Genomic DNA, 27,188 nt, shown 5'->3' with positions numbered 1-27,188 from the left:
ATGTTTTGGGTGCATAATCTGCCAGCCACTCCATATGCTACAAGACTCTAACATTTATATTTCTGTTCCACAATTACCACTTTCCTTAAAAGCTGCAGTCAATTCCAGCCATTTTCAGTACAAAAAATCGCTAATATTCTATTTGTAAATAAAAATATGACAAGAAATACAGGGAATATTGGACGCGCATCGCGAGGTGCATTTCCTTGAAAATGACCGATTCGTGGAGTATATACCGACTTCAAGACATGTTTTGGACAAAGTATCTTACTGGCTTGTTTCATCTGGATGTCCAAGGTTGAATTACGGCCGTTTTTTGTGGAATATTTTCATCTGTGTGTAATAATGAACCCGGAAATGTGAGTCGCGCTGTGTACGTTAAAGCCGCGTATAGAGAACGGATGGATGGATATTCGTTGTTTGTCGGACAAATGTGTTTATATTACCCGCTGTGGTAATCACATCTGAAAGTGGTTTATACCAGCGGATTCATGAGAATCTAAGCTTTCTATGGGTGTATAGTGTTTATATAATCGCGTTTGCAGCCTTCGGACATTCTTTAAATTCCTATGCAAATTAGTAAGTGTACCGCTGGCGGTACACTGAAGTTTAACGGGTTAAATCAAATTAGATAAATCTGCTTTTAAATGCTCCATCTTGGAGCAGCTTGGCCCCCATTGAACCAATAAATACGGTGCTATTCAACACTGATTTTAAAGAAAAAGTTGACGCATTTTGTCTTCCATATCTTCGAATATGTATGCTGCTTTGGTTCACTTCACCCACATACAAAAACAGTAACAGACACAAACTGCACTTCTGTATTTTGTTCAAACTGACCTGTTGTCCGGGTTTGGAGAACAAATGTCAAACTTCCTTCTGGATGATTAATTTTACAAGAACGCTGAGAGAAACCAGTGGCGCCATGCACAGCTTGTTACAGAATGCAAGCGTACTGACCTTGTAGAATTTTTACTTTGCATCATTTCAATAAAAAAAATGCATGTGAATGAAGAAAACAATGTATCTGCCAAGAACATTTTGAGATCTTGATGCTGCAGTAGTTTCAATTAAATGGTCTCTTTGCTGACCCAAAGAGTAAAAGTAGCTTCCTGCAGCACTATAGACAAAATATGTTGTCTAAAATCTTATCAACATTTTACGAAGTCCTTATTTGTACTTTCTGCTTATGTAGGAATCTGAGTATTTCAATCAGAATTTCTGTCTGTCTACATATAGAATAATCTTATTTTCCACATTCAGATAAATCTGTGCAATTTCTACATGCACAATCTGAACAATATTTACAGTATGCATGTTTTATTTTGTTTTTTTTGTACTGCTTTCCCTACATTTTTGCACTATCATCTCTCCTGCTACAAATGTCCCTGCTGTGTGATAATAAAGGCTTATTTTATCGTAGGTCTTGCAGTTCTTTGACAAAAGATGTCTCGAATTTTGTTACCAAACAATTTACAAAGCCCCAGTGTAACTCTACCATCATGTTAAATGGATCTGAACAAAACCGGAACACTTGAATGTGGATTATGTCTTTATTTAAAATCCTCTGGTTTGAGGACTGTAGATAGAAATCTATAGGCTACACAAAAAGCACACACACAACATGAACCACAGCCACAAGTCAACACATATTTTTAAAAAAGCAGCCATTCTAAAGCACTAAGCCGATAAAAGCGTAACAACAGCCACAACAACAGCAGAGAACCTTGGATTCCAAAAGGGAGGAATGAAAAACATCGAAATATTTCTACATCCTCATTGGTGCCATTAGCCCGACTGCACCGATGATTTAGCCGTAGCAGGCAGGGGAGGGAAACTTCGCTGCAACTCGTTCCAGCTGTTTCTGGTTGTAAAAGTGTGTTTCAAATGTGTGGAAGTCCCCCAGGAGTAGAGTTCAGTATGGGATACCCCACACTCCACCCCTTTAAGTAGGCTGCCTTCAGCCCCAGATCAGCTCTAGAGCCTCACAATCACTACCAGGTGAGATCCCTTCATAGCCTTCCTGTCTGTCTTTTACTTCGAACCACTTCTTTATCAAGTTTGTGGTCTGTCTGATGTATCGTCAGTCCTCCAGGGGTCTGCATGCTCTACATGAACTGTACCGGAGAACATACTGCCCAAATTAACCCCATCCATCAACACAGGAAGGAGGGGGGGAAAGCAGCACGGATCAATCTTTGAAGTGGGAATGGAGCTGTTGTGTTACCAGCTTCAAAAACACAGTCGGTGCATGTAACTCTTTATCATTACAACAGCCCTTTAAAAAGCCCTGCCAAAGCATCTGGCATATTTCTAAACCTGGAACTGGATCCACCTGTGTGGCACGGGCCAGAGCACGCCGTCCAGGTGAAGCTAAAACTTACCTACACGTGAAATAAAAACATACAAGCACTATTTTTTAATATATATATATATATATATATATATGTACACACATCCTTCACGAAACATTGCATTAGAGGATACAGTATTTGTGGCTCATATAGTGGCAAGCAGGGGTGATTGCACAAAAACCTTAACAGAGCTTTCCAGCCTCGTAAAAGTCAATAATATTTTTTTTTTTGCATTTAAAATAAATTAAGCACACCATTTTCAAAATGGTTGTCTCATCCTTCTTTGATTATTATTTTGTGAAATAAAAAAATTGCGATAAATGTGAAAAAAAGAAAACGATAGAGGGCAAAATTTCTTAATATTTCATTGGCATTACAGTAGTGGTATGACATGGAAAGTCCAGCAGAAATGAAAGCTGGTTTCTACCTCTGCAGTCCTTTTCACACAGGGGGAATCTAAATCTACCGAACAATTACATTTTAGGGAAGCAGAACTGTTGTTGACCCAGTTCAGACATAAAGTCGTCCAGTTTCAGACGCTGGCCTCATTCAGTGATCGTCAGTTTTATGAATAAGCACTGGGAGTTAAAAACCAACCAATGTTATTCAAATTTGTGAGTCACCACAAACTCCAAACCTGTAGAGTCGCTTTAAAAACATTATGTTGTTTGCCGTGTGTAAACCCAGACCTGTTCGTGTAATGTTGAGAAGTGTGACTCAGTGTTCTTGTTTGTCGTGTTGGTTAAGCTGATATTTAACTCCTTTCAATGGTCTGCTGCTGACGTTTTAGCTCGAGATACAAAATGAACTCAGAAAGCCCTCTGGTGCGTAGCCAGTTTAAAGTGCACCGAAACGAAGCTAATCATGCGTTTCATCACCAGACTTCAAAAACATTCTTGCCTCAACATTCTTACTTTTTCTGTAATCACTGCTGACAAATTGGGTAAACTATATGAAGAAATAAGAAAAACAACAACAACACACACCGAAAAATGTTAAAGCTCCATTAAGCGACATAATAATAGCAATAAAAATAACATTGGAAAATAAACACTTGCTACCTCTGGCAATCCCACCGTGAATCTACATGAAGATCTTAGCGAGCAGATGTTCGGATTTTCAGGCACTTTTTGGTTGTTTTACACTGAAAAAAGTACAACTTCATTAAATGTATGGTTGCAAGATTTAAGAAAAATGTCTAATTTGTTGATTTAGACACAGCTTTTAAGTTGTAAACATTAATTTGAAGGGTTGTGTTAACATAATAATGTAGGTAATTGCATCAACTCAATATTTTGTGTAGTTTCAACTCAAATTTCAGCATAAGTTGAATTAGCACAGAATTCAAGTTGAGATAACTTAATGAAATTGGCTTGAGAAGTTTGACTTTAGGATTTTCAAGTTTACTCACCTGTCTGAACACATTTGGACAGATTAAAAAAAAAACAACTTTGATTTTAGAGAAAAAGCTCATTCCAGGAGCTAAATGGAGTTCGTTGGTTGAACATATGTTTTTTTAGTATGTGTCCTAACCCAAAAAGATTGATGAAAATTCTTGTGGTATTTGTTTCAGTTGTGATTAGATGTTATTTATTTTAGAGTGTAGTTGTTATCACCTCATTTAGCTGAACTTTAACCACTTTAATGACCATTTGTAAAAAACAAAAACAGATTATGTGCTTACTGCAAAATGTGGAGCCCAAGTGATGAGAAAGTAGAACAAACACAGAAAAAAAAGACATTTTTCTCAGTAGGTGGTGACTGAATTTCAAATGTACATTTGTCAGGCAGAAGACAACTTTGTCTGCTTGGTGTAACTTGCTAGCTAACACATTAGCCACAAGCACTTAACATGTTGTAGCTTTGTTGCAGTGGGTTTGGAGTCTTTTCGCTTAATGCAGCTTTAAGCATGTACACTTTAACATCAACAATGATGTCTACAAAACAACATGCTCCTTCCTCTCTTACAGGAGAGAAGGAGGTCATCATGGTGTCTTTGAGAGGCGGCTGGATGCAGCCTCCTCGGTCAGTCCAGTGGAGCAGGTGGAGGGTAAGTGAGTGGTTGAACAGAGGGAGGGAGCCGGGGACTGAAAGCTAATGACCAAACCCCTCAGCTTTTACTCCTTTCAAACAGAAATACGAAAAGGCTGATTGCTGAACTCGCTAAAGTCCGAGGCCGGGAGGCGACCTGCAGAGTCGGGACCGCAGACGACCCAGGTTAACTAAACACTGCCGACTGCACAATCAGGAAGTGAAGCCGCTGGATTATCACACAGGTTTGAGGGTCTGCAGGCCTTTGAGCCCCGAAGCGTCAGTCCTCCTATCACACAGTGCCAGGGGCGTGGTGGTAGTTGTAATGGTTGCTGTGCTCCGAGTCTGCAATCTGAAGGCTGGGCTTCCTCTCCGGCTCCTCGCTATCGCCTGCGTCTGACCTCGTGCAACGTGGAGGACGCTTCTTAAAGAAATCCGACACGAGGCGCACCTGCACAGGAGAGGAACATTTTTTTTTTAAATGCAGAGCAGACAGATATTTTTCCCACAGAGATCCGAGTGTAAACATGTAGAGGATGTAGAGGAGGTAAGGGCAGGGATGGAAACTGTGATTACATGTGTCTGGAGAGCTCCGTGCACAGCTGTTATATGACACAGTAACACTTACAAAGTCAGGCACATCTGAGAGGAACACACAGCAAGCAGGCACTACCCCTGCAGGCCATAAAACACGATGCCCAGGAGGGTCTCTAATTGCTCATAGCACTGCAAAGGCCAAAGGCGTGGGCTCAGATCCCAATTAATCTTACATGCACACACACACACATGAACACACACCAGAGTTTCCACAAAGTAGTGCTGACAGTGGTTCAATCAAAACAGGGAAGTGGCCAAACAATAAAGAAGCCCAGCTGGATGAGGAGAGTCGAACGGACTCAGTGCCTGGGAAGCTGCCAGCTGTGAGCGTGGGGGTTTGTATCAGGCCACACTAAGCTGCCGCCACACTTCTCTCTACCTCATGCCGGCTGGTTATAAAGATCCGAACCTCGAAAATTAAATAAAGCTGAAATACGGTGCCATCGGAGGCTGTTCTGCTTTGAAGGAAGCAGAGATTTCCATTAAATGTCAGTCTTTACGTATGGACACTCCCACCTGTATTTGCTTTCCCAAAAGTTAGAAACCACAGAAGTAGGAGTCAGAGTTAAGATGTCATCCTGTATGAGCTGGAGGTACATCACAACTCTCTATGTGAGATTTATTTCTCTAAATAGGGAACCGTCAGATGTTCACTCTGGTGCAACATCAGTGGATTTGATATTGTGTGTTATGGATACCTGGTACATTTAAAATATTTTTAGCTTTTTTTTTCTGTTGAGACAATTTGGACATAAAGGATCCCATTCCTATCACTTATTTAAACGCATGGCTGCAGATTTAGATACACATTTTAAGTGGCAGACATTACTTTGATGGTTGTACTGACATCATAATGGTGGTTAGCTCAATACTGTGTGTAGTTTAAAGCCAAATCTCTGCATTAGTTCAATTAAACCTTGTTTAAAGTGGAAGTCATGTAATGAAACAGGAATGAGAGTGACCGTTTTTTTCCTGTATAGAATAGGATCTGTGCAATATCAGTATTTTATATTAGTATTTTCTGCTTGTGTTGAAACAGACAGACAGACCTTGTGTAACGTTATCTTACACATTCAAAGGAATCTGTACAATATCAACAGTACTTATGTAAAATTCTTGCTTATTTGCTTTTTCAACAAATATTTCTGTGCTCTTGTTTGCTGCTGCTAATACAGGCTTATTTTAACATGAATCTACAAGTAACAAGATCCTAATGTCCACACTGTCTCAGTACAAATGCTGCTGTAAATCTCAGATGATCTTTTATTCACTGTGATGTGCGGAACTCAGGACTTGAAACAGGCTCAAAGAAGCATCATTTGGTTGAAGCACAGACCGTCCGGTGGGAGTTTCATGCAGGAATCATTAACCGTTGCGGTGTTTTCTTTGAGACGCGTCGTCTTGGAGACTCACATTGAGTACGGCAACAAGCGCTCCCTGCAGCAGCCCCACCAGCACGTCGCTCCAGTGGTGCTTGTAATCAGAGACTCGGGTGTAACCCACGTACACCGCGAAGGCCACCAGGAAGAACTGGATGGTGGGCCGGAGGAGCCTGGCCCACTTAGCCGCCAGTCTCGCCTGAACGTAAAGCTGTGGTGGGAAGTGGAGCACAAAAAGAAAAGAAAAAAGATGCTGTTAGAGGTTGTATGGAATCTGTGTGACATCATATAGAGCTAATGGAGCACTCAAATTCCTGTTATCTCTGTATTTTTTACACAAGCATCCTTCTGTTTGGTCACGTTTTTCTGCCTCAGTCCAAACACCAAACACAAAAAAAGCCAATCTGTTGTGTCTCAGTGTGAAACCAGAGGCTTCTTTGTCCCAAATTGGATTTACCCGTAAAAAGGTGTTGAGTACGGATCTAATTTATGTCCACTATGAACTGAAACTCCCATTTTTATTTTATTTTTTTACTGGAAAGCAGTAGATGCCAAAAAAATATGAACCTGGCAACTTCTCTGAGCTTCTGCTTCGGCTGCTGTTGAAGGTGCAAAAACTGGCATCAAACTGCAGTCCGGCCGCCACACTCAACCTTCAGCACAGGCTGGATGTCACAGCTCAGAGAAGTTTGTCTGCGCTGTTTGCTTGGCGAAAACACCGAGCACAGGCCCAAAACCACCGACAGGAATGGACGCGAGCTGGAGATATTCTGTCTTTAAAAAAAAACCTGCTGCTTTGCTTGGAAAACGCCGTCTAGCACCCGCTGCCTGGCTTTTAGCACAAAGAGACGAGGCCAAGCGTAATGAAGTGGAGAGGCCTGGGACACAGAACACAGCACTCGCTCTGCCTTCATCACTGCTGGGAAAAAGTCTGCGGAGGAATCCAGATCATCCTCTCGCTATCCATATCCTCCCTCTGAACTCCTGCCCTGTTCTTCCATGTCCGCGGGCACAAACCGGCTCTGTGGGCCGTTTCTGCTTCGCAACAATTAGTCCTTGAGTGCCGAACGCATGTCGTCAGATGAGCTCATCTGGGGGCTGTTTTGCCCGATTCACACTGAGATTTTTTTTTGTTGTTGTTGCTTTTTTACCGTACATTGAGATGCATACATTGTGTTCATTTTAGAGTCTCTTGAGGGTTTTGTGCTGCACTTACTGCCAGGAAGAGCATACAGTACATCCCAAAGGAGGAGTGTCCAGAGTAGAAGGACAACCTGCAGGAAAAGACACACGATGGTCAAACAATGTAGCATCATTGTTATATAAAATAAGGAAGGAATTGTATTTTCCAGCTGCACATTCTTTTTCAGTCTTCCATCAGGTTCGTATTAGAAATAACCTCTTTGATGAGAGGTGAAGCATCTTATAAACTCTAAACAAAACAAGTCTAGTTGTTTTCTACTGAAGCTGATAAAACATTTTTTATATTTTTTCCCCAATCCTTAATATACGTTTTTTCTTTCAGATATTGTCAAATATCTGAACAATAACGGCATTTTTGCCGATATAAAATTGGGTAATTTTATGATTAATTGTTAAAAATTTTAAAAATATACATCATTTATAAAAATACAGATTTTTCATGTGAACATTATTTACAAATTCGGTCTTTTTTAACAATTAGCATGCAAATAATACTGTTTCTATGCAATTTTACTAATTAATACCTGTATTTTAGCAGAAAAGGGAAAATCTGTTAAATAAGGACTTGTAAGAACTGAAAATAAAATGATAAACATTGTTTAAAAAATCATTTTTAAAAGCAAATATCTGTAAATTACTGATTTTTTGGCTGAAATAATCATTCATTTATTAATTAAATACAGAAAAATAATGAAATTTTATGGTCACACATTGTAAAAGAACAGATCACTGTGCTATGTTTAAAAATACATACAGAAATATATTTTTATGTGGACATTTTTGGCTTGTTATCTTTACAGTTGACATGTAAAATAATATTTTTCTTTTGCTGGTTAACATTGCAATATATATATATATATATATATATATATATAAACTGGGGAAATCTGTAAAATAACAGTTTAGAAAACCAACTCTTTAATATACACAATCTACCTTTAAATTATTGACAAATATCTGCAAATTGCTGATATTTTTAGCGGATTAAATACAGCAAAACAATGTAATTTTAAGGCCACACACTGTAAAAGAACAAATTCATGTAAGTAAAAAATACATAAAGAAATATAGATTTTTAGGTGGATGATACTTTTTTCAGCTAACATGTAAAATATTATATAATAATAAATAGATGTTTTTCCTTTGCTAGTTAATAATGCCTTACAACAATCACAGGGAAAATTAGTAAAATAACAGTTAAAAAACATCTAATCCTTAACATACATGATTCAACTTTAAAATATTGTCAAATATCTGTAAACAATGATTTTTTTATGATGTAAATGCAGAAAAAAAGGGTAACTTTACAGTCAAATATTGCAACCAAAAAAAACCAACAAAAAACAGCAAATTACCATTTATAAAATTCTGATGTAGACATCATTAAAAGTTTTAGACATTCTTTTTTTAATTGTTAACATGTAAATCAATCTGTTTTTTCTGTAAGTTTACAATTTAATCTCTTATCTGTAAAACAATGGTATTTTTGATGATAAAATTGCGGTAAAAAACACAGGGCAACTTTACAGTCAAATATTTTAAAAAAGTAATGACCATTTTTAAGGTTACAGACTTTAGATGTGGACATTATTTACAGATTTGGACACTCGTTATTACTGTGAACATGTAAATTATTATGTTTTTCTGTAAGTTAACATCAGTAAATGATTCATAGAATTACAGTGGTAAAACTGTGCTACAAGCTTTAAGCAGGCTGTTTTCTCCTCCTACCTGGACTCTGTGACGTCCTGAGGCTTGCCGGTGCAGTTGATCACCTGCATGTATCCTGTGCAGACCTTCGGGGAGCAAACGGACATGAAGTTGGGTCTCGGGCGTCCGATGGTGAACTTGGCGAGGTCGGTGAGCGACTGGCTGACCGCCGCTCCAAACAGGAAGGTGCCGACCACCTTGTAGAGAGCAGCTACGTACTGGTTGAAGTCGGAATTGGAGTAAATCCTCTTGCTGTAGACCAGATAAGCTTCTCCAGAGGAGATCTGAGGAAAAGCAAAAGGAGATTTTATTTTACGTTTTTGCTCCATTACATGAGAATTACTCACACATCAACACGCTGCCCAGTTCCTAAAGGGCACTTATTAACTCAGCAAACAGAGCGTGAAGCTGTGAATGAGTAACGTCGTGTAAAAGCCATAAAAAGCAAACTGAGGTGGGAAGAAATCAAACTCTGCAGGGGAAGGCGCTTTGACTGATGCTCTGTGTTGAAACTTACAATGATGACGGTGCAGGAGATGGTGACGGCGGCCAGCATGCCGTGGGTGATGGTGTCTGGTTTTACAGGGTACTTGATGCTCTCATCATCGCAGTAAATGCCCCGCTGATAGGGTTTGAACAGGATGGTCATAACGATGAAGGGCAACGCCGCTGGAGGGAAAACAAGACACAACAGTTGGATTTAGTGACACTATTCATTGTATTTTGTGAAATTGACTAAAGCCAAAAAATTAAAAAAAAAAACCTGACAATCTGATGGAAAACTTGCTAGAAAAAAATATGTTTAAAAACAGTAAAATACTGTAATGTTAAAAAAAAATAAAATAAAAAATAAAAATTGAAAAATAGTGGCAACTATCTAAAAACAGTGAGATTTTTAGTGCATTTAAATGCAGCGGAACAAAGTTTAGGAAAACACAGAATTTTAATGTGAACTTTTTTTAACAGTTTTAGCATTTTTTTAAAAAAAATTTTTGTTTATACAGTCATCATGTAAGTAAAGGTTTTCTTCTGTGACTTGATGAGCTTTATACCCGTAAAAATCTTTTTTCATTCCTTAACACACATTTTTTCTTTCTGCAAATATTTGTAAAATAATAGCAATTTTTACTAAAATAAAGACAGTAAAAATAGGGTACTGTCCCATTCATGAAAAACGGGGTATTTTAACATTTATAAAAATGCAGATTTTTAACGTGGACATTATTTACAGCTTTGGACAGGATTTTATTTAGATTTACCATTTAATAAGTATTTTTTGTGTTGTGATTTTACTAGTTATTATCTAGTAAAATTAAAATTATTAGAGAACACTCATTTTTTACAGTGCAGTGTTTGGTCGCTGCTGCAGTCATGACTAAGTGGAGCAAGTTTGAGGCTGATTCATGGTAACAGACTTCCATTTTAAAGAAAAAAAATGCTGTGTAATAACAAATTTGTCTATTTGTCTACTGGTGTTCAGACATTACATCACTTCCTAAGCTGGGAAGTGAAAATGTTGTTTTAAGGACAGATAAATTGTTTTTCTTCTCTGGACCCTGAGTTCTAAAATCATAATGATGAAAACAACCCACAAGGAGCAAAACATTTTGGTTGTCGGTGTGGGGACGCACAGCGAGGATTACAAAAACAAACAGTGGGAAATAAAATCACACATCACACACAAATCCATGAGTGTAGAAACACGGATTACTGCAGACACAACACACACAGCTGCATGGCTTTTAAATGATGTGGCTGCAAGCAAAAATAAGACCAAATATAGCTGCTGAAGGCTGCACAGAGTCCTTGAGATGTTTGGAAACATGCATCCCAAAACCACAAACTCACCTCTATCCTCCCTCTCTCCAACACACACACACACAAATCCTTGAATTTTAGGACACATATTTATTAGGAGCTTCTTTTGACAAACCGAGGCCAGCTCATTTTGTAGATAAAGTTTGATATTTCTCTTTAAGCCTCTAGAACCTCCAAACCTGCTGGTGGATTTGAATGGATAAAGAATTGATTTAGAAAAAAAAACATTTATTAGTCAACAATGGTTAAAAAAAATAAACTGAAGAATTTCTGAAGCACCCATCTGTGATAGGAAACCAAATCTATGCTTAAAATCGTGATTCTGCAGCAAAAATGCATTTAAAAATTTGTTTAAAAAAATACCATTTGCTCCAATAAAATTTTGCAAAAACTAAAAAATTCTTTGCTTTTGTTTACAACCGTGAAGCTATGACTGACTCAGTTGCCACCAACAGTTATGAAACAAAAATTCAGAGAACTGCAAGCTGCGTTCACATCGAACAGACTGGAGACAAAGACTGAAAAAACTTGAAAGCTTAAGTGGTAAAATATCTATAATATGTACAGACACCATTTATTTTTCTTCAGTACTGGTAACACCTGTGGGAACAAAAGATGTTGATATAAATTGCTGTTTTTTCTTTCATTTTTTGAAATTAATAATCTAAGAAATTCAACATACTTTTTTCTTTTTTCATGATTTATGGCATTTCAACTTTCTTATACTGCACAAAAGAGATATCCGAGTTCTCGATACTTTTAGCCATGGCTGTGCTGTTTTACATAGAAGTGCAGGACTTTATGTTGCAGTGAAAAACGAGCCCAAAGCGAAGAAAAAATGGGAGTAAACAGAATGTCCATAAACTGCTTCGGGTTCAAAATATTGCTGGAGTGATTCAAGAAGTTACTTTAAAACTTCCTTTCTGCTACTCACTATTAAAGTCTCTTGCAGATCTGTGTTTAACTCCCATTTCAGAGCAACAGTGGGAAGTCTGACTCCAGGCAGATACATTATGTGGGAGAAAGGTCTCATCTGCACAACTGAAAAGCCACAGTTGATTCCTCCTGCCTCGGGCTCTTCGGTTACAAGGCTGAAGTGGAGAGTGCATGAACTAGAACTACATAAAAATCACTAGAAATTACCCAGCTATTCAGTGGACTTGTTAATATTGCTGGGAGTGCAGTAAAATCGAAAAGGTTTATTGTATTAGCTTCACAAATGTAAGGACTCAGTAGCTTTTCTCCATCACGTCACTGTAGGTTCTACTTTTGAAGGTTTCGGTGCATCTGTCAAAGGAAAAGACTGTTCATCTTCATATCTGACGCTCATTAGAGCAGTCAATTATTAACTGACAAACTGCAGAAAATAAAGGTGAAGTTGCAGCCCTGGTGAGGAATGTCCTCCACCCTGATATCCACTATCCAGGCGCACACACGGTCTTGGGGCCACTGTGGAAACGCCGAGCAGCTGCATAGTAAATGTAAGAAAAACAGGCCCGAAAAAGTGCCCTCACCAATCGTATTACATTTCTGTGTAAATGTGCCCCTCCCATTCTTCTAACGAAAAATGTCTGCAGCTGACATAATTCCAGGAGGACGTCCAGCGAGACTGACTGATGAGAGACCGCGAAGACCGAGACTGAAAAGAAAATACACAACTGGAAGGTGGATCGGGAATCGGTTGGCGTGAACTTTCTGTAACAGCGTACTTAATTCCACCTCGTACGATGCGCATGGAACAACAGTCTGCTGTAAATGTATGAATGATGTCAAAAAAAGCTAAATTCAAAGCTTTTGTGATACAAAAATCTCAGTCTGAAGGCAGAGAATCATTGATTAAAACACAAAAACAGATCAGATTCTCAAAAAAAAGAGCCACAAACGATGTAGAAACACCACACAGTGCGAGTGTTTCTTCTGTTCGATACATCCATGGCAGCGCGACACGAGTCCAGACGTTGTTTATCGACATGCCAGCTGCACACATGTTCCTCACAGACACCATGAAGACAAAAGAGTGTTATTGGCTCAGTGAGGAAAAGGCAGCAGCAGCAAAACAGAAGCTTTGTGTTTCAGAGCAGAATAAACAATAGAGCTCAATCGGATGAACACGCGATTGCACATCGACTCCTGGTGACCCGACCTTGGAGGAGTCGGGTTTAGACTCAGCAGACAAGGAAGGAAAAGACAACAATTAGCTCCAACATGCGCTAAAATCTGTGACATTTAAAAATGCGCTGATTCACGACTCCCGGCTTATTATAATATTTAAGAGACGATTGAGACAAAAGGCGTCTGTCTCACCACAGCAGACGCATGTCAACAGCTTTACATAAAACAGAAAACCTGAAAAGCAGAAGTTCCTGGACACATCAATGAACAAACAATCAGTGAAGGATGCTTCATCTGTTTTAAACCTGTTTTTAGCCTCTTTTTTGCCTTTAGCAAAGCCATTAAAGACCAATTCTGTTTCTACGTGAAACTAAAACAACATACTTCATAAGTAGAGTTCATGTATGAATAGCTTCATCCAGTAAGTAAAAGTAAATAAACAAAGTCCATTATTAAAACAGCACATTTAAAGAAATAGCAGTTGTGCAAAAGTGCTTCCCAGGAGCCCAACAAGGTTGAATATTGAGGCTAAGGCTCCACAGCATTATTTGTGGTGCGAAATGGCAACAGTAATTTCAATATTAAGGGCTAAAACCCAACAAAAATAATAGAAAATGCAACTTTACCTGTCTGCATTAGATACTAAAGCAAGAGCCCTAGAGCAATATTAGAACAAAATACCACATAAAATACAACATTACGTCATTATAATAAATGTAAAGGCTAAGGCCACACAGCTTCTAGAAAAATATCTATGAAAACACAACAAATGCAAGAATTCCCTATGAAAAAGCTTTGTTTTTATTCTCTGCTTATGTGTATTATTTGGATAAAAGCACATATTCCACAATGTACAACCATTATTTTCACCAAAACATGCAGGAATCATTCATTTTTAAGTATTTTCAGTGCCGAGATGCACTTTCATCAGCCAGTATCTACTTGATGCATCTATTTTACCTTTTCTCCCATTTCACTGTCATTAGCAAAGTGTTTTTTTAATAGAAAAATAAGATTGGTGTTCAAAATTTCGCCCAAAAAGGTTAAATACTGAGGTTAAGACTCTTCACTGTCATTTGTGGTGTGAAATTACCAGAGTAATTTCAATTTTAAGGACTAAAATCCAACAAAAGTAATACAAAATACAACTTTACCTGACCGTAATAGATATTAAGACTAGAACCCTATAGCAATATTAGCCTGACTATGGTAGAACTTGGGTTTTGACCCTACAAACCACATAAAATACAACTTTACCTGACTATAAGAAATACAAAGGCTTAGGCCCTTCTGTATTCCTAGCCTGACTAACGTAGAACTTCGGTTTTTACCCAACAAATCCAAGCACTCCCTGGATTCCCGATGAGCAAACCTTGATGTATTATTTTGCGAAAAGCACATATTCCAAAATGTCCAACCATTATTTTAACCAAAACATGCAGGAACCGTTCATTTTCTTTACTACTTTTAGAGGCAATTTTATGAGCCAACGTGTGCTCTGTGCATCTAGTTGACCTTTTTCTCCCATTTTCCTGCCCTCAGCAGCTGGACGACACCTGTCCCCACATGGCAGATTCCCACCAACCACAACATGAGCTCCAAACACCAGTTTGGAATCTACCAGCCACGTCAGGACGTCGTAAACCGGGATTACCAGGTTTCATTCCGACACGTTTTTCCTCTCCGTACCGCGAAAATCCTGTTGGCGACGACCACAGCACAATGAGTCTTGTATTTAACTAACATCCTGTCTGAGGCGCCGCAGGGGAGCAGCCCGATATGGATTTACTGATGTGGCTTCTGGGTGGCAGCTTCTGCATCTGCATCCTGCTTCCAGCTGGCAGAGGGATGGAGCGAACTGTCAAGGAACAACTGCTGCTTTTCTTCTCCTGCGACTCGGTGACAAACGGTTGGACTCAAATCAAACAAGACCGAGCGCCATTACAAGAGTCGTTGTTGAGATTACTGCTCCAGTGTTCCTATATATTCCAAAAATGGGGCAAATTATTGCTTTAAAAATATTTCAGAAAGCATCAAGAGAGAATACGGCTTAGAACTTCAGCCACCAAAATGCCAAGTTTTCTCAAAATATTGTTTTAAACACATCCAGACACCCTGACGGAGATTTACTCAGCTTGTCAAATACCTCAAGACATTATTTAAAAACATAATATCTGAGTGTTAGCACTGCCAGACATGAAAACAAATGTCGTCCCGCTGAGCCGAAGAGAGCGAATCCACAAAATCTGTTTCCACTCGACACGTTTCGCCAGCCAACACCAACTTTTATGCTTTCATTTCACATTAAAAACAAGCAGGAACTGCAAACAAAACTAAAAGAAAGATTGCTTGAGCAGACACTAACAGCAAGATGTAATGGTTTCTGTGCGACGGGCCTGGACACAGTCTGAGGAGGGTTTGTTGACGTTATCCAACGTGGTGAATGTCACTTTAAAGCAGCAGAATGGCATAATTACTTCTACGCTGGAGTCACGTGGTATTATTACTTTCAAACTGCTTTATGAAGCTTTTAACACTCGCCAGAGCAGAGTCATTAATCACAGCAAAGCCGCAGAAAAATTAGGGAGAAGTGCCAGCTGCTAATGAAATACTCTTCTGTGGAACAAGCCCACAAAATTGATTTTGCATATTCATCATCATTATCACAGCGCAGACTGTCATATGCAGGTATCTGGTTAGCCGTATGCTAATAGTTCTTATGCTTTTTTTAATGCTTTCTAAATCCTCTTAGGCAAACATGGATTTTGCCACAAAGTTTATTGACTGAGTGAAGTCAGTCGGAGCACTTGGCCTTGAATAACCCCCAACTGGCTTGTAAAGAAGTATTAATTTTTCATTTCTGTGCACTAATTCCGCCGACACTTGACTTCAAGTTTGCGAGTTGTAAATTTCGACTTTGGAAGAGTGCAAAAAAGGCCAAAAAGCAATGATGTAAAGCGTCTGGACTGGTGAAAAAAGAACGGTGCGCCTCATATATCCAAGAAACAAACCAGTCAGTCTCTTGAAAAGCAGACACAGATGAAAATAGACCCCATCAGTACACAAAATAGGCCTCCAGCAAACCACCAGACAATCCCACAACCCAAAATGACATTTGCTCCGGTGCTGCCTCCACTTAAAGGCCGAGCAGCGTCTCGCAGTTTATTCACGAAACCGAAGAACACACACAAGATTATACAGAAGGTGGAGCTTCCTGTTTAGGATGCAGGAGAAGCTTCTTTCTGGACACCTGCTTGGACGGATTGAGAAGTGTTTGAGAATGTGGCCAGGAAGCTAATCTTCAGCTGCAAAGTCAGAAATCTCCAACCGGGAGCCCGTTTGAAGTTGGAGGATGCAGCCTTCCGGGAACTTTTGAAAGGCTTTGGTTCCGCTCTGTGAAGGTTAAAGCTCCTCGTTTACCTGCCACAGTGTCACCTCCTGCTGAAATGGGTATTAGAGCGACACAAAGCTACATAAAGACAAAAACACCGTGTCAAGAGGAGCGTCGGAGCATTAATCGACACCCTGCAGAGAAACAAAGATCCACTGTGAGGAGACTTTTCCTTTCCGCCGCTGCTGATTCACATCCTCCATTCTAGTTTTTCCCCTCCTATTCAAAGTCATTCATTCTTCTCTCTGTCACTCTCCCGATTGCAGCGTCCTCCCACACACTTCTTCCCTCTGTTGTAAATATAGAGGCCTGGATGGGTGCTGCTTTATTTAGCTGGCAGATGTGCAATTATGCAGGACCACAATCGCACTCCGGGGCCCGAGACTCGAGGCTTGTCACATCCTCTCTCTGCCCGTTTGCTTTTTCTTTTTCCCTCCCTCGGTGTCTGCTCTTACCCCTTCTGTCCTTCCCCTGTTTTTTCCACTACCGAAAAGGTCGCCACCTCGAGTCAAAGTGTCGTGTTCGTGTGGAAGCAGAGGGAAACATCACACCTACTCGCCCTGGTTTCTCTGACATAACCTGCTGCACCTGCAAAACCATGTGGATGAACAGTTATTTCACCCCCCACTCCACAATTTGAAAAACATACAGACTGGGTTTTCATTTTGCACACTCTAAAAGGAGTGTAAAGTGCGTTCTCGTGCCCCTCGGCTGCCCTGATTCGTCTAAAAGTTTCCTTCAGGGTCACAGCTGGAGCATTTACTTTTGAATCTAATTTCTTCCACTTTGGTTTGTCTTTGAAAGCATGAAGGTCACTCATCAAGTTCAGCTTTTCATCCATTTTTTCCTCGCTCGGCTCTTGTTACATGTCACCTTGCAGCTTTACTTCTGTACTTTTCATCTCTCTAGTCATTTTTTCATTATGTTGCCGACACTTTGTTCTTCCACTTTAAACACGTCTTGCGCAGCGCATCGACACAGGTGATGTTCCAGATCTTTAAAAGTGGCCTCGCAGTAAGAAAACAGCCCAACGCTCCCCCTATCTGACTGTCTCACCCCAAGCCGGACTGACTAATGTGGAAGGTATGTGCTGAGCCTACAACCTTCTGCCGGCGTTGGCCTCTGGAATTCTAATTCACATGAGGAACGCCCAACTTCAGCAGTCACACCAAATCCTGCTGCCGCTGTGGCCCATTCTTTATTTGTAATCCCACTGTTTCACTTCGTCCATCATTTACGCATGCTTAGCTTCAAGCAGAGCAGAAGGAGACGGGGTGGCAGGCCAGGTCTGAGCGAGGGCTGGGAGAGAAGCTAAATCTGGGCTGGAAATCAAAGAGTGTGGGGTTTGGAGGGGATCAAAGAAATGAGGCCACACAGGTTTCAGCCTAAACCACAAAGATCAGCAGGAGGAGTCACAAGTCAGACTGATGTGTTCAGTTGTAATGAATGGCTCTGACCTTCTGCTAAAGTTTACTAAAAGGCATCGCTGAGTGCTACAATTCAGCCAACTTCACTGGATTTAACTGTCATATATGCTGTATATATTTTACAGTGCTTTTATTTTGTTGTAAATGTGTACTGTGATATTTTGCATATTACATTAGTGTTTTTGAAGGGGAAAAAGTGTCCTACACTGTAATAAAAAAAGAAATCTATAAAATTATATGAATAAGACTAATAAAATTAAAAATAATAGTATATAAACTGTGAAAATGACAGAAAATATTTGTAAAATAAGATTTTTAGCTGCTTTAAATGCCAAACATCAGTGTCAATGGACAAAAAGAAGAAATAAGTATTTGTAAAAATACAGATTTTTTATGTGGACATTACGTACAGCATTTATTTAACATTTAAATAAAGGCAAAACATTTAAATTAAACGAAATTCCCCAGAGATTTTACGAATTTTGGTCTGTGATTGAACAAAGCAGGGAAAATCTGTAAAATAATAAAAATTAATTATTCAATTCTTTTTTGTTCTGAGCATATGTATTTTTCTTTCAAATGACAGCAATTATCTGTAAAATAATGATATTTTTGCTGACTTAAATATAGTAAAAATAGTGTCATTTGATGTTCAAACACTATAAAAGTTTTAGCAGTTCGCTTTTCAATTTTATTTTGTGCAGTCGACACATAAATAATGACTTTTTACTGTGATTTAACAAAATCTGTAAAACCACAGAGAAAAAATACAATGACTTTTGCACGTAAATGCACATTTTAATTAAAGAACATAACAGAAAGAAAAAGATGCTTGGGTAATTTAATAGCGGTGTCAACACACTGTTTGTCCAGCAGAGGGCACTTTAACACGGACAGCAGCATCTGCAGCACATGTAGTAGAGAACGAATCACAGCTGAGCAGCTTTTGTATGGAGTCAAGTGGTGTCTTCACAGTAAGTTGTTACGTAGTTTGTAAAACGCACAATTCTCCCTTTTAATTGAACTTTAATACATAGAGATGTATTCATTAACACTACAAGTTTAATGTGGTTTCCACCCAAACAACAGACTCACTTCAGGGCGTGGCCGACTGCATACTTTACACGAAATACTTGCAGTTCCACATTTGCAACAGAGCAACCAAAAATAATTAGAAAACCAGGAAAAACAACAACAAAGAAAGCGGGTTCATGTTTCTCAGAGGAAAGTCCCCGTTTGTTAAAAGCTCTCCAGTTTCCATGACACAGCTCTCCTGAGGAAAACCATTCCCATCGAGCGCCTTCGCTGCCTTTCTCTGAGAACTCAGGACAATCACTCTTCCCAACAAAACCACATGAGAGGCCGAGCTCCCAGGAGACGCTGCAGCACGGCGGCAAACCCCGAGCAACGACCGGCGAGGAACACAACATGGGGACATTTAAATGTCATCGCAGAGCAAGAACATGAAAATAATGAAAGGAAACACGCAGAAACTCAGAGTTTTCCTGCTGTGGAACTCTGGGAGCAAATTCTATTGTATCAGGTGATGTAAGTCGACGATGAGTAAAGAAAATAACGAAGAATCTGCAGCAGGACAATGAAAAACTATCGTTGTTTAGACGCTGGCAAATCCAGAGAGTCTCATTTTACATACACTGTAAAAAAAACAAAAAAAATTTAACTGCTATGTTTTTGTAATTATTTACGATTTCACAGATTTTCCAAGTTTTGTTAATAAATAGGAAAACTGAGAAAAATATCAATTTAAATATTAACTGTATACTGTCCATGTCAAAAGTCTGCATTTTTATGAATGGTATCTTTTTTTTTTTTTTTTTTTGCAATGTTTGGGCATAAAACTGAACAAAAAACAACATTATTTTACAGATATTGGCCATTACTTGAAAGAAAACTTGCGTATATTAAGTGAAAGCCAGTTTTTAAAAAAAAACTGCTGTTGGTTTAAAGAATTATCTTGTTTTGTTAAATTGCAGATAATATCTAGTAAAATCACAGGAAAAAGCGTTCATTTACATTTAGCCATAAAATGTCCAAGTCAAACATTTATATTTTTAATAAAGTTTAATGTTTTTCTTCAACATTTGGCCATAAAATTATACTATTTCTAGTCTATTTAAATCAGCCAGCAAAAGTGGAATTATTTTTCAGATATTGATCTTTATTTGGAAGAACAATTATGCATATTAAGTAGTGAAAAATGGGAAGTATTTTGTAGTATTGTTTTTTACAGATTTTCTTTGTTCCATGACTTTCAGATATGTAGTAAAATCACAGAAAAAAATTCCCACCCCCGAAATATGCATTCTTAGAAACTGCAATTTGTTCTTTTACAGTATTTGACCCTAAAATTACATTACTTTTTACTGCATTTAATATATAATTATTAAAATATTTCAGAGATACAAAAAAAATTACTGTCATTTTCTCAAATTTCTCTGTTATGATAAATTACATCTAATATAAAAATAATCATAAAAGCTTGAAATCAATAATTTGTAAAACAAAACACAGAAACAAAACAAAAAATACAAATTTGTTCTTTCACAATGTTCAATCATACAATTACACAGCTTACAATAACAATTATTTCACACATTTTTGCTGTTATGTTTTTCAGTTTTTTGACGATTTCAGTACTCTAACATTTTTTTTTTAAATGTCACTCTTGCTCTTCAATTTTTTCTCTTTTTATATGACAGTCTTTTTCGCAGTGCATCCAAAAATAACAATAAAGACACTTACAAACCTCCTAAATTCACAAGTGATAGAACACAGATGGGTTCAGATACGAAACCGGTGTCATCTTTCAAGAAAATGGGAGCTGCTCTTTCAGACGACAGTAGAAAGTTTTTCTTTTATGTGTGATTCTGTAACTGACGATATAATAGAAGTTCAAACAGGTTTGTCACAGCAGCACAACAAAGAGCGAACACGTGGAAAAACAAGCGTGCTGCACCGATGCCTCGCCTCAAGGCCATTTCAGTCTCGCACTACCCCGAGCATCTGGGACATTACGCATAACTCACAGCTAATCGCCATCATTTCGCCTACAGCAGACTCTTCCCCAACCTACTACACCTGCAGAGCCGCTCGGCTGAATGCAAACTGTGGGCAGGGAGAGGTTAAACCTGGTCTTTCTTCTCTGAGCTCGGAGCCAACACCCACCGTCTATTTGTGCTGAGTGTAGGCTTACAGACAGAGGGGGAGGGAGGCATAAAACCAGAAAAAGAATAGAGAAGAAGAAGAAGAAGGGAGGCTAAGCAGATATTTGAAAAGCACAAGCAGCTCAAACGTCCCTCACAAAAGATCCGACACGGTTTTTAGGTACAAACAGGGCAGGAAGCAGAAAACAACCCGACAGGCAGCCGTTTAGCACAAGATTTACAAATGAAGGCGTTCAGTGATTGCGTTACTTGTTGTAAAGAAGATAGAGGACAGAACATCCTTTCATATGAATGCTAGTTTGACCTGGGCATGGCAGGGCGTGAGTGGCTGATAATGTACCTAAGAAACTCCTGTTTTATTGCACGCTGTAAATCACTTACTGGAAAAGTACAATAAAATACTGTCAATGTGAAATGTGGTTAGAAGCCTTTTATAGTATTTCTACAGGGTCACAGCTGGAATTTACTTAAAAATTTCATTTATGTATATGGATTACATTATTTTGCAGTAGAATATAAGATTTACTTTTTTATTACTGGAACTACACTGTGACAAATTTGCCAAATTACAGTAAAATATGATTTTACTGTATTTTTACAGTGTCACAGCTGTAGTTTACTTAAAATGTTATGTATGGTATATTTGATTATTGTTTAATACTGTGACTACAGTGACAAATCTGTAAAATTACCTAAAAATAGCCTTTTACTGTATTTCTACAGTATTATGTAAACAGTCAATTATTGTAGAACTGATTCCAGTACCGTAACACTTTAACTAGACTTTCTAATAATATACTGCGATTATATAGCCGTTGCCACTGTAATCACCGTTAGGTAAAACACATCACACTCTTCCTTTAAAATGTAGAAGCATCACTGTGAATTGCAGACATGCAACATAAATAATGTGTCTTTTACATTTATGATTCAGAATTGATACCTAATATGTTAAATACCAAGGAAAAATAATATAATTTAAATATAAAAAAGAGAAAACCAGTAAAAATGTCTGACCTCAGGGTATTTATGTACAGTTATCAACAATATCCTTTGTGGCCTCAATCAAACTGGTACTCTACATGGTGCTTTGTAAGCTGTTTTAATGTTAAAAAATTAAAAATGTTATGTTCAGTAGATATTAATGTTATAGTGGCCTGTTGTTAATGTTCGTTTTTGGTTTGAGCTCCAAAAAAAAGCATCAGATTTTACAGTTTTTAACTGTACTTTAGAAAAAACAACACATTGCTGGTAGAATTTAGCTGCATCTTAAAGTAAATAATTACAGCATAGACTTTAATGTTAATGTTGTACTCCACATTTAATGTAGTTGTCTGTGAAGGTTCTCAGTCATCCAGGTCATCTTCAGGTGAAGGGTTTAGTTCAGGCAACTGGACTTATTCTTGTGATCTTGAAGCCGTTTCGCCTCTGAGCTGAGCAGCTTCTTCAGTTCTAAAAACTAGTTTGGAGAGCCCCAGGTATTTAACCATCTCTAACAATACTCTCCAAACTAGTTTTTAGAACTGAAGAAGCCGCTCGGATGAGAGGCGAAGCGTCTTCAAGATCACAAGAATAAGTCTAAACCCTTCACCTGTAGTTATCTGTAAGTTACAATATTTTCCCCTTTGAAAATGTACAAACGCTGCTGTGAATTGCAGACATATACCATAAATAACAACGTGTCTTCATATCTACCAACTCTAAAAATACGTTTAGCACTAAAACACAGAAAACTAAAAACGGCAAGAGAAGAATACAAGTTTCATTTTTATGAATTGTGAACATCTGTAATGGTGGCAAAGCATAACAAACTGTATTCTGTTAAGTATACATTACTTACCAGGAAGAAAACTTAGCCGAACACCTTAATTTAACTTCACACAGCAGCAAACTGCCCATATCAGGGCACCAGCTGTAGAAATCAAGTTACTAGTCTAAGCAGCATTTGCAAAATATAGCACGAAATTAACATGATGTTCAATTTACACTGTTGTTTACAGCTACAGAAGCCTGCGGTTGATGCTTTTCTTGTTTTTGACTCAAAAAAAAGCATAAAAATTAACAGCATTTTGCTAAAATGTACAATCTGGCTGTTTATGCAGTTTGGATGTTTTGTTTTGACAAAAGAAATCCCTTCAGTTAAAGCAGAGTGAGCAGAAAACCTGGAGAACATAATAACAGATGTTGATTTGAGAGGAAGGATGATATATTTGTGGGATTTCTTTAGTTCATTACAGGAAATGTAAATAATCCTGAAATGCAGACAGAACCCAACTCAAACCTCTGTTTCCATCTGGGCTAATGGTCAGCATAATTACAAGCTCCATCATGCTGTTATTACATGGTTGGTTCAACCTCAGACAAGCTTGGGGTTGACTTGACAATTATTTGGGTGAGTGACGTGGGTGGCAGCAGGGAAGGGTGAGGCTGAAAGGGTGGGATGCAGCCATCCAGACCTGACCGAGCGACCGACCCAGCCCAGACGCTAATCCCAGACTTGTGACAGCGAAATGGCGAGGCTTATCAACTTCAGCAGTCTGTGGATGTTCCCACAAATGAAAAAAAAAAAAAAAAAAAAAAAACAGCTCTAAGCTCTGAAAAGCCGGAGGTGGGGAGGGGTCTGGATGCCTTGATCCTCCACCAGTTCAGACACAACACGAGACGAGCACAGCGCTGGAAAACCGAACCGTGACGCAGCAGAAGACCGAAAAAAAACCGACGTCCCACCACAGTGGTACATTCCACATACTCACATTATCACTGCGGCCGCATCTGAGGGTGTCGCTGAGGAGATCTCACATTTGTTGTTGCTTTTTGTGTTGCTAAATGTTTTTGTCGGAAGAGTATCACTGTGACTACGGAAGACCACAGGTGTCATATAAATAATTACACCGCGCTGTGATTTATTAGATAGAAATTAAATTTTAAACTGTAGTCACCTCTTGTTCAGTGTTTTTTTTAACAATCCTGTATTAATTTGATTTATATACCCGTGGATTCATGTATTTGTTTATATATTCTTTTGTTGTGGGGCAATGTTCTCATTATGTAAGACAGTTTTTTTCTCTCCATAACTTTTGAAGTGCAATAACAAGTTGCATAACTTTTATGTACAGTTCTACACACCATATTTCTTCTACACTTTGGGTAGAAACAGATTTTCTTTCAAAAATGACATAAATACTGATTATTTTCCTTATTTTTTAAATGTTTATTCTACTTTTGTATCGCTTGTCTTGATTCTTTCTAGGCTTTATCTTTATCTAACTGCTGTAATAAGTGAATTTTATCAATGAAAGACCAAAAAAAGACGATCTCTTTTATAATAATCCACTTTATGTATTTAAAAATCTATCAAATATAAAAGATGGCTTGTGATTTAATCTATTTATGTATTGATTTGTGAATTTAGCCATAATACGCATATCTTTCATTCCTGTAAAACCGGCCAAGTAAATATCAATTAATGGATTGTGTCATTAATAATTGCAACACCACTGATCCTCCATACATTACATCCTGTTCACTTCCATTCACTAAAGATTAAAAGCAAATGACAAACTGTATGATTCACTTGTCAACAGCTCATTACTTGTTTATTGTTAAAGATGGGCGGAGACTAACTCTATTACAGGGATGATGGTATATAGTCACTGCATCTATGGAAAAGAAGAGAAAAGAGACATATTGTTCCCTTAAAAATGATTTCTGCCTCAAGTCAAACCCTAAACAACAATCTGTGAAGCTCAAGTGGAAGTCACATGTGGAGAAAAGTGCACTGTGGGATGTGGGAACATTCTTCTGAGGATTCCTGGCAGACAAAATATTGCAGAAAATGAGGAATAAGCTGGGCGCACACATGCATATCAAATTTCCATAAACAAACATTCAGCTTCCTGAGACTGTAAAGTTCTGCAGAAAGTTTTCAGCGAGCAGTGCACCCCCAGAGGAGGATGAGAAGGAAGTTTCCTCTTAATGTTTTCACATTTCATGTCGGCTTGGACAATAATCCAGCACGAATCCTGCATAAATAAACTGCAATGTGGCAATCTAGTTTTACTCAACGTTCCATGTGAAGAGAAACTGAGGTAAAAAATTGCTGGTATCCAGATTAAAAATAGGTTTAAAGGTGCAAACAAACAAACCTTGAGTTCCTGATTTTGTGTCATGAGTGCAAAACACACAAACACATGGAGCAGCTTTGAATGATCTGCTGCCAACACAAATAAGCGACACTTGCTGACAACACGGAGGTGGAATTCTTAGATAAGAGGAAGATTTTTGCTGACGCACGGTTTGGAACCGAGTGTCCACAACTTACCGACCAAGACACACAGCACATCCATCAGCACGAACAGCTTCTTCTTCCTCAGATCCTTCATTTTTCCACTCCGTTCACGACCTTCCTTTAAAATAATAATTGGGGGGGGGGGGGGGGAAAACTTCGGGAAAGAACTACTTTTTGAAGAAGGAGTCCATCGGCGTCCGCTCGCTTTGGAATAAACGCGCAGTCTATGCAAACAAGCTGGTAACCTGCACAACGAGTTCTTCCGGGATCCTCTGCTCTACCTGTGCTGCTGACATTGACAGCAGAGGTGTGTTTAAACTTTCTCTAAACCGACAGCGGATCAAAAGTTACGCAGCGCTTCTAAAGTCGTTCGCCTCCGTTGCGCACATTACTGCTGTTTGGTACGAAAGGAAAAATCAAGACTACAGAGACCCTCCGGGTTCAGAGGAGCTGCAGGATTGAGGAGAATCCAGTAGAAACTCCTTTTTCAGTGCTGACACCACGCCACCGCCGCTGGTCCCTCCTCCCGACTTCCTCGTCTGGCTCCTCTCCGGCGGATCTGATCACCGCCAGGCTCGAAGCTTTTACGCACAGAAAACCTCTCAGCGGTTGGCTCGACCTTTCTCTCCGTGACTTTACAGATTAACTTTTTATGTCAGTTGAGTTGAGAAGAGGCGAAGACTGCCAGGATCAGAGCAGGAGGAGGAGGAGTTAAGTCAGGTCAGAAATACCTCTGAGGAGAGGAGGAAAGGAAAAGAAGGAAGAGGAGAAGTTACATCCTGAAAATAAACAGTGTCTCTGTAATACAGGAGGCTGCAGTTTCAGGACCACGCTTGTTTTTAATAATAACCTCACGCACTGTGAAGGTTAATTCTAGCAAAAAAGTATTTGTTTATGTACAAATTGTTGCCGTTTTAAAGGCTTATTCCACCCAAATATACTTTACATTTTACCAAGTACGTTTTTAAAGGGTACTTCCATCGAAAATACAAATATTTGTAGTTTTAAGGGTATTCCACACAAATAGTACTTTCTAATGGGCCAGTTACGATTTTAAAGGTGAATTCCGTCAAAGAATACTACTTAATGTACAAATATTTGTAGTTCTAAAGGTTTATTCCACCCAAAAAGTACTGTCCAACAAATTAGTTATGGTTTCAAAGGTGAATTCCATCAAAAATGTACACATATGTGTAGTTTTAAAGGGTTGCTCCATCTAAATAGTACTTTTCCAGCCAACAGTTCTGTTTTTTTAAAGGTGGTGAAAGGGGAATTTCACGAAAAATGCTATGTACAAAGGTTTTGAAGATTTATTTCACTCCAGCAGTACTTCCCAACTGGCAAGCTATGGTTTTAAAGGTTAATTCCATCAAAAATACTACTTTAAGGGTTAATATTTGCAGTTTTAAAGGTTTATTCCACCATGAAGTAGTTTCTAAAGGACATGTTATGAGTTTAAAGCATTTAGCTTTGTATTTTTACATTAAAAATATGACTTTAAGGGTGACTATTTATAGTTTAAAAGGTTTATTCAATCCAAATTGTATTTTATTACTAACAAGTTGTGGTTTTAAAGCTTAAATCCATCAGAAATACAACTGGATGAACAAGCATTTTTAGTTTTAAAGGTTTATTCCAACCTAATAGCACTTCCTAATTGACAAGGTATGATTTTAAAGGGTGAATTTCATAA

At 38.6% G+C, this 27,188-nt stretch overlaps 1 protein-coding gene across 1 annotated transcript; it reads right to left on the bottom strand.

The window, feature by feature from the left end:
• Positions 1-1,539: 1,539 nt before the first annotated feature.
• On the bottom strand, positions 1,540-26,207 carry plpp2b (phospholipid phosphatase 2b). Its single transcript, XM_022214724.2, has 6 exons — positions 25,529-26,207; positions 9,792-9,943; positions 9,296-9,558; positions 7,578-7,635; positions 6,396-6,572; positions 1,540-4,836 (listed from the first exon to the last, which is right to left on the bottom strand). The coding sequence occupies exons 1-6, from the start codon at positions 25,587-25,589 to the stop codon at positions 4,678-4,680; spliced, it is 870 nt and encodes a 289-aa protein (XP_022070416.1). The 5' UTR covers positions 25,590-26,207; the 3' UTR covers positions 1,540-4,677.
• Between the last annotated feature and the right edge of the window lie 981 nt (positions 26,208-27,188).

This window comes from Acanthochromis polyacanthus, chromosome 4 (genome assembly GCF_021347895.1).
Source record: "Acanthochromis polyacanthus isolate Apoly-LR-REF ecotype Palm Island chromosome 4, KAUST_Apoly_ChrSc, whole genome shotgun sequence".
Taxonomy (NCBI): domain Eukaryota; kingdom Metazoa; phylum Chordata; class Actinopteri; family Pomacentridae; genus Acanthochromis; species Acanthochromis polyacanthus.
The sequence above is the reverse complement of the archived record's forward strand: the minus strand, read 5'-3'. Positions and strand labels throughout refer to the sequence as shown.

Coding starts and splice junctions, on each gene's coding strand:
- plpp2b (XM_022214724.2), bottom strand. CDS start 25,589: ATGAAGGATCTGAGGAAGAAGAAGCTGTTCGTGCTGATGGATGTGCTG. Junction 9,944..25,528: donor TGTGCTGTGTGTCTTGGTCG/GTAAGTTGTGGA, acceptor TTTTCCCTCCAG/CGGCGTTGCCCTTCATCGTT. Junction 7,636..9,295: donor CAGGACGTCACAGAGTCCAG/GTAGGAGGAGAA, acceptor CTTTTCCTGCAG/GTTGTCCTTCTACTCTGGAC.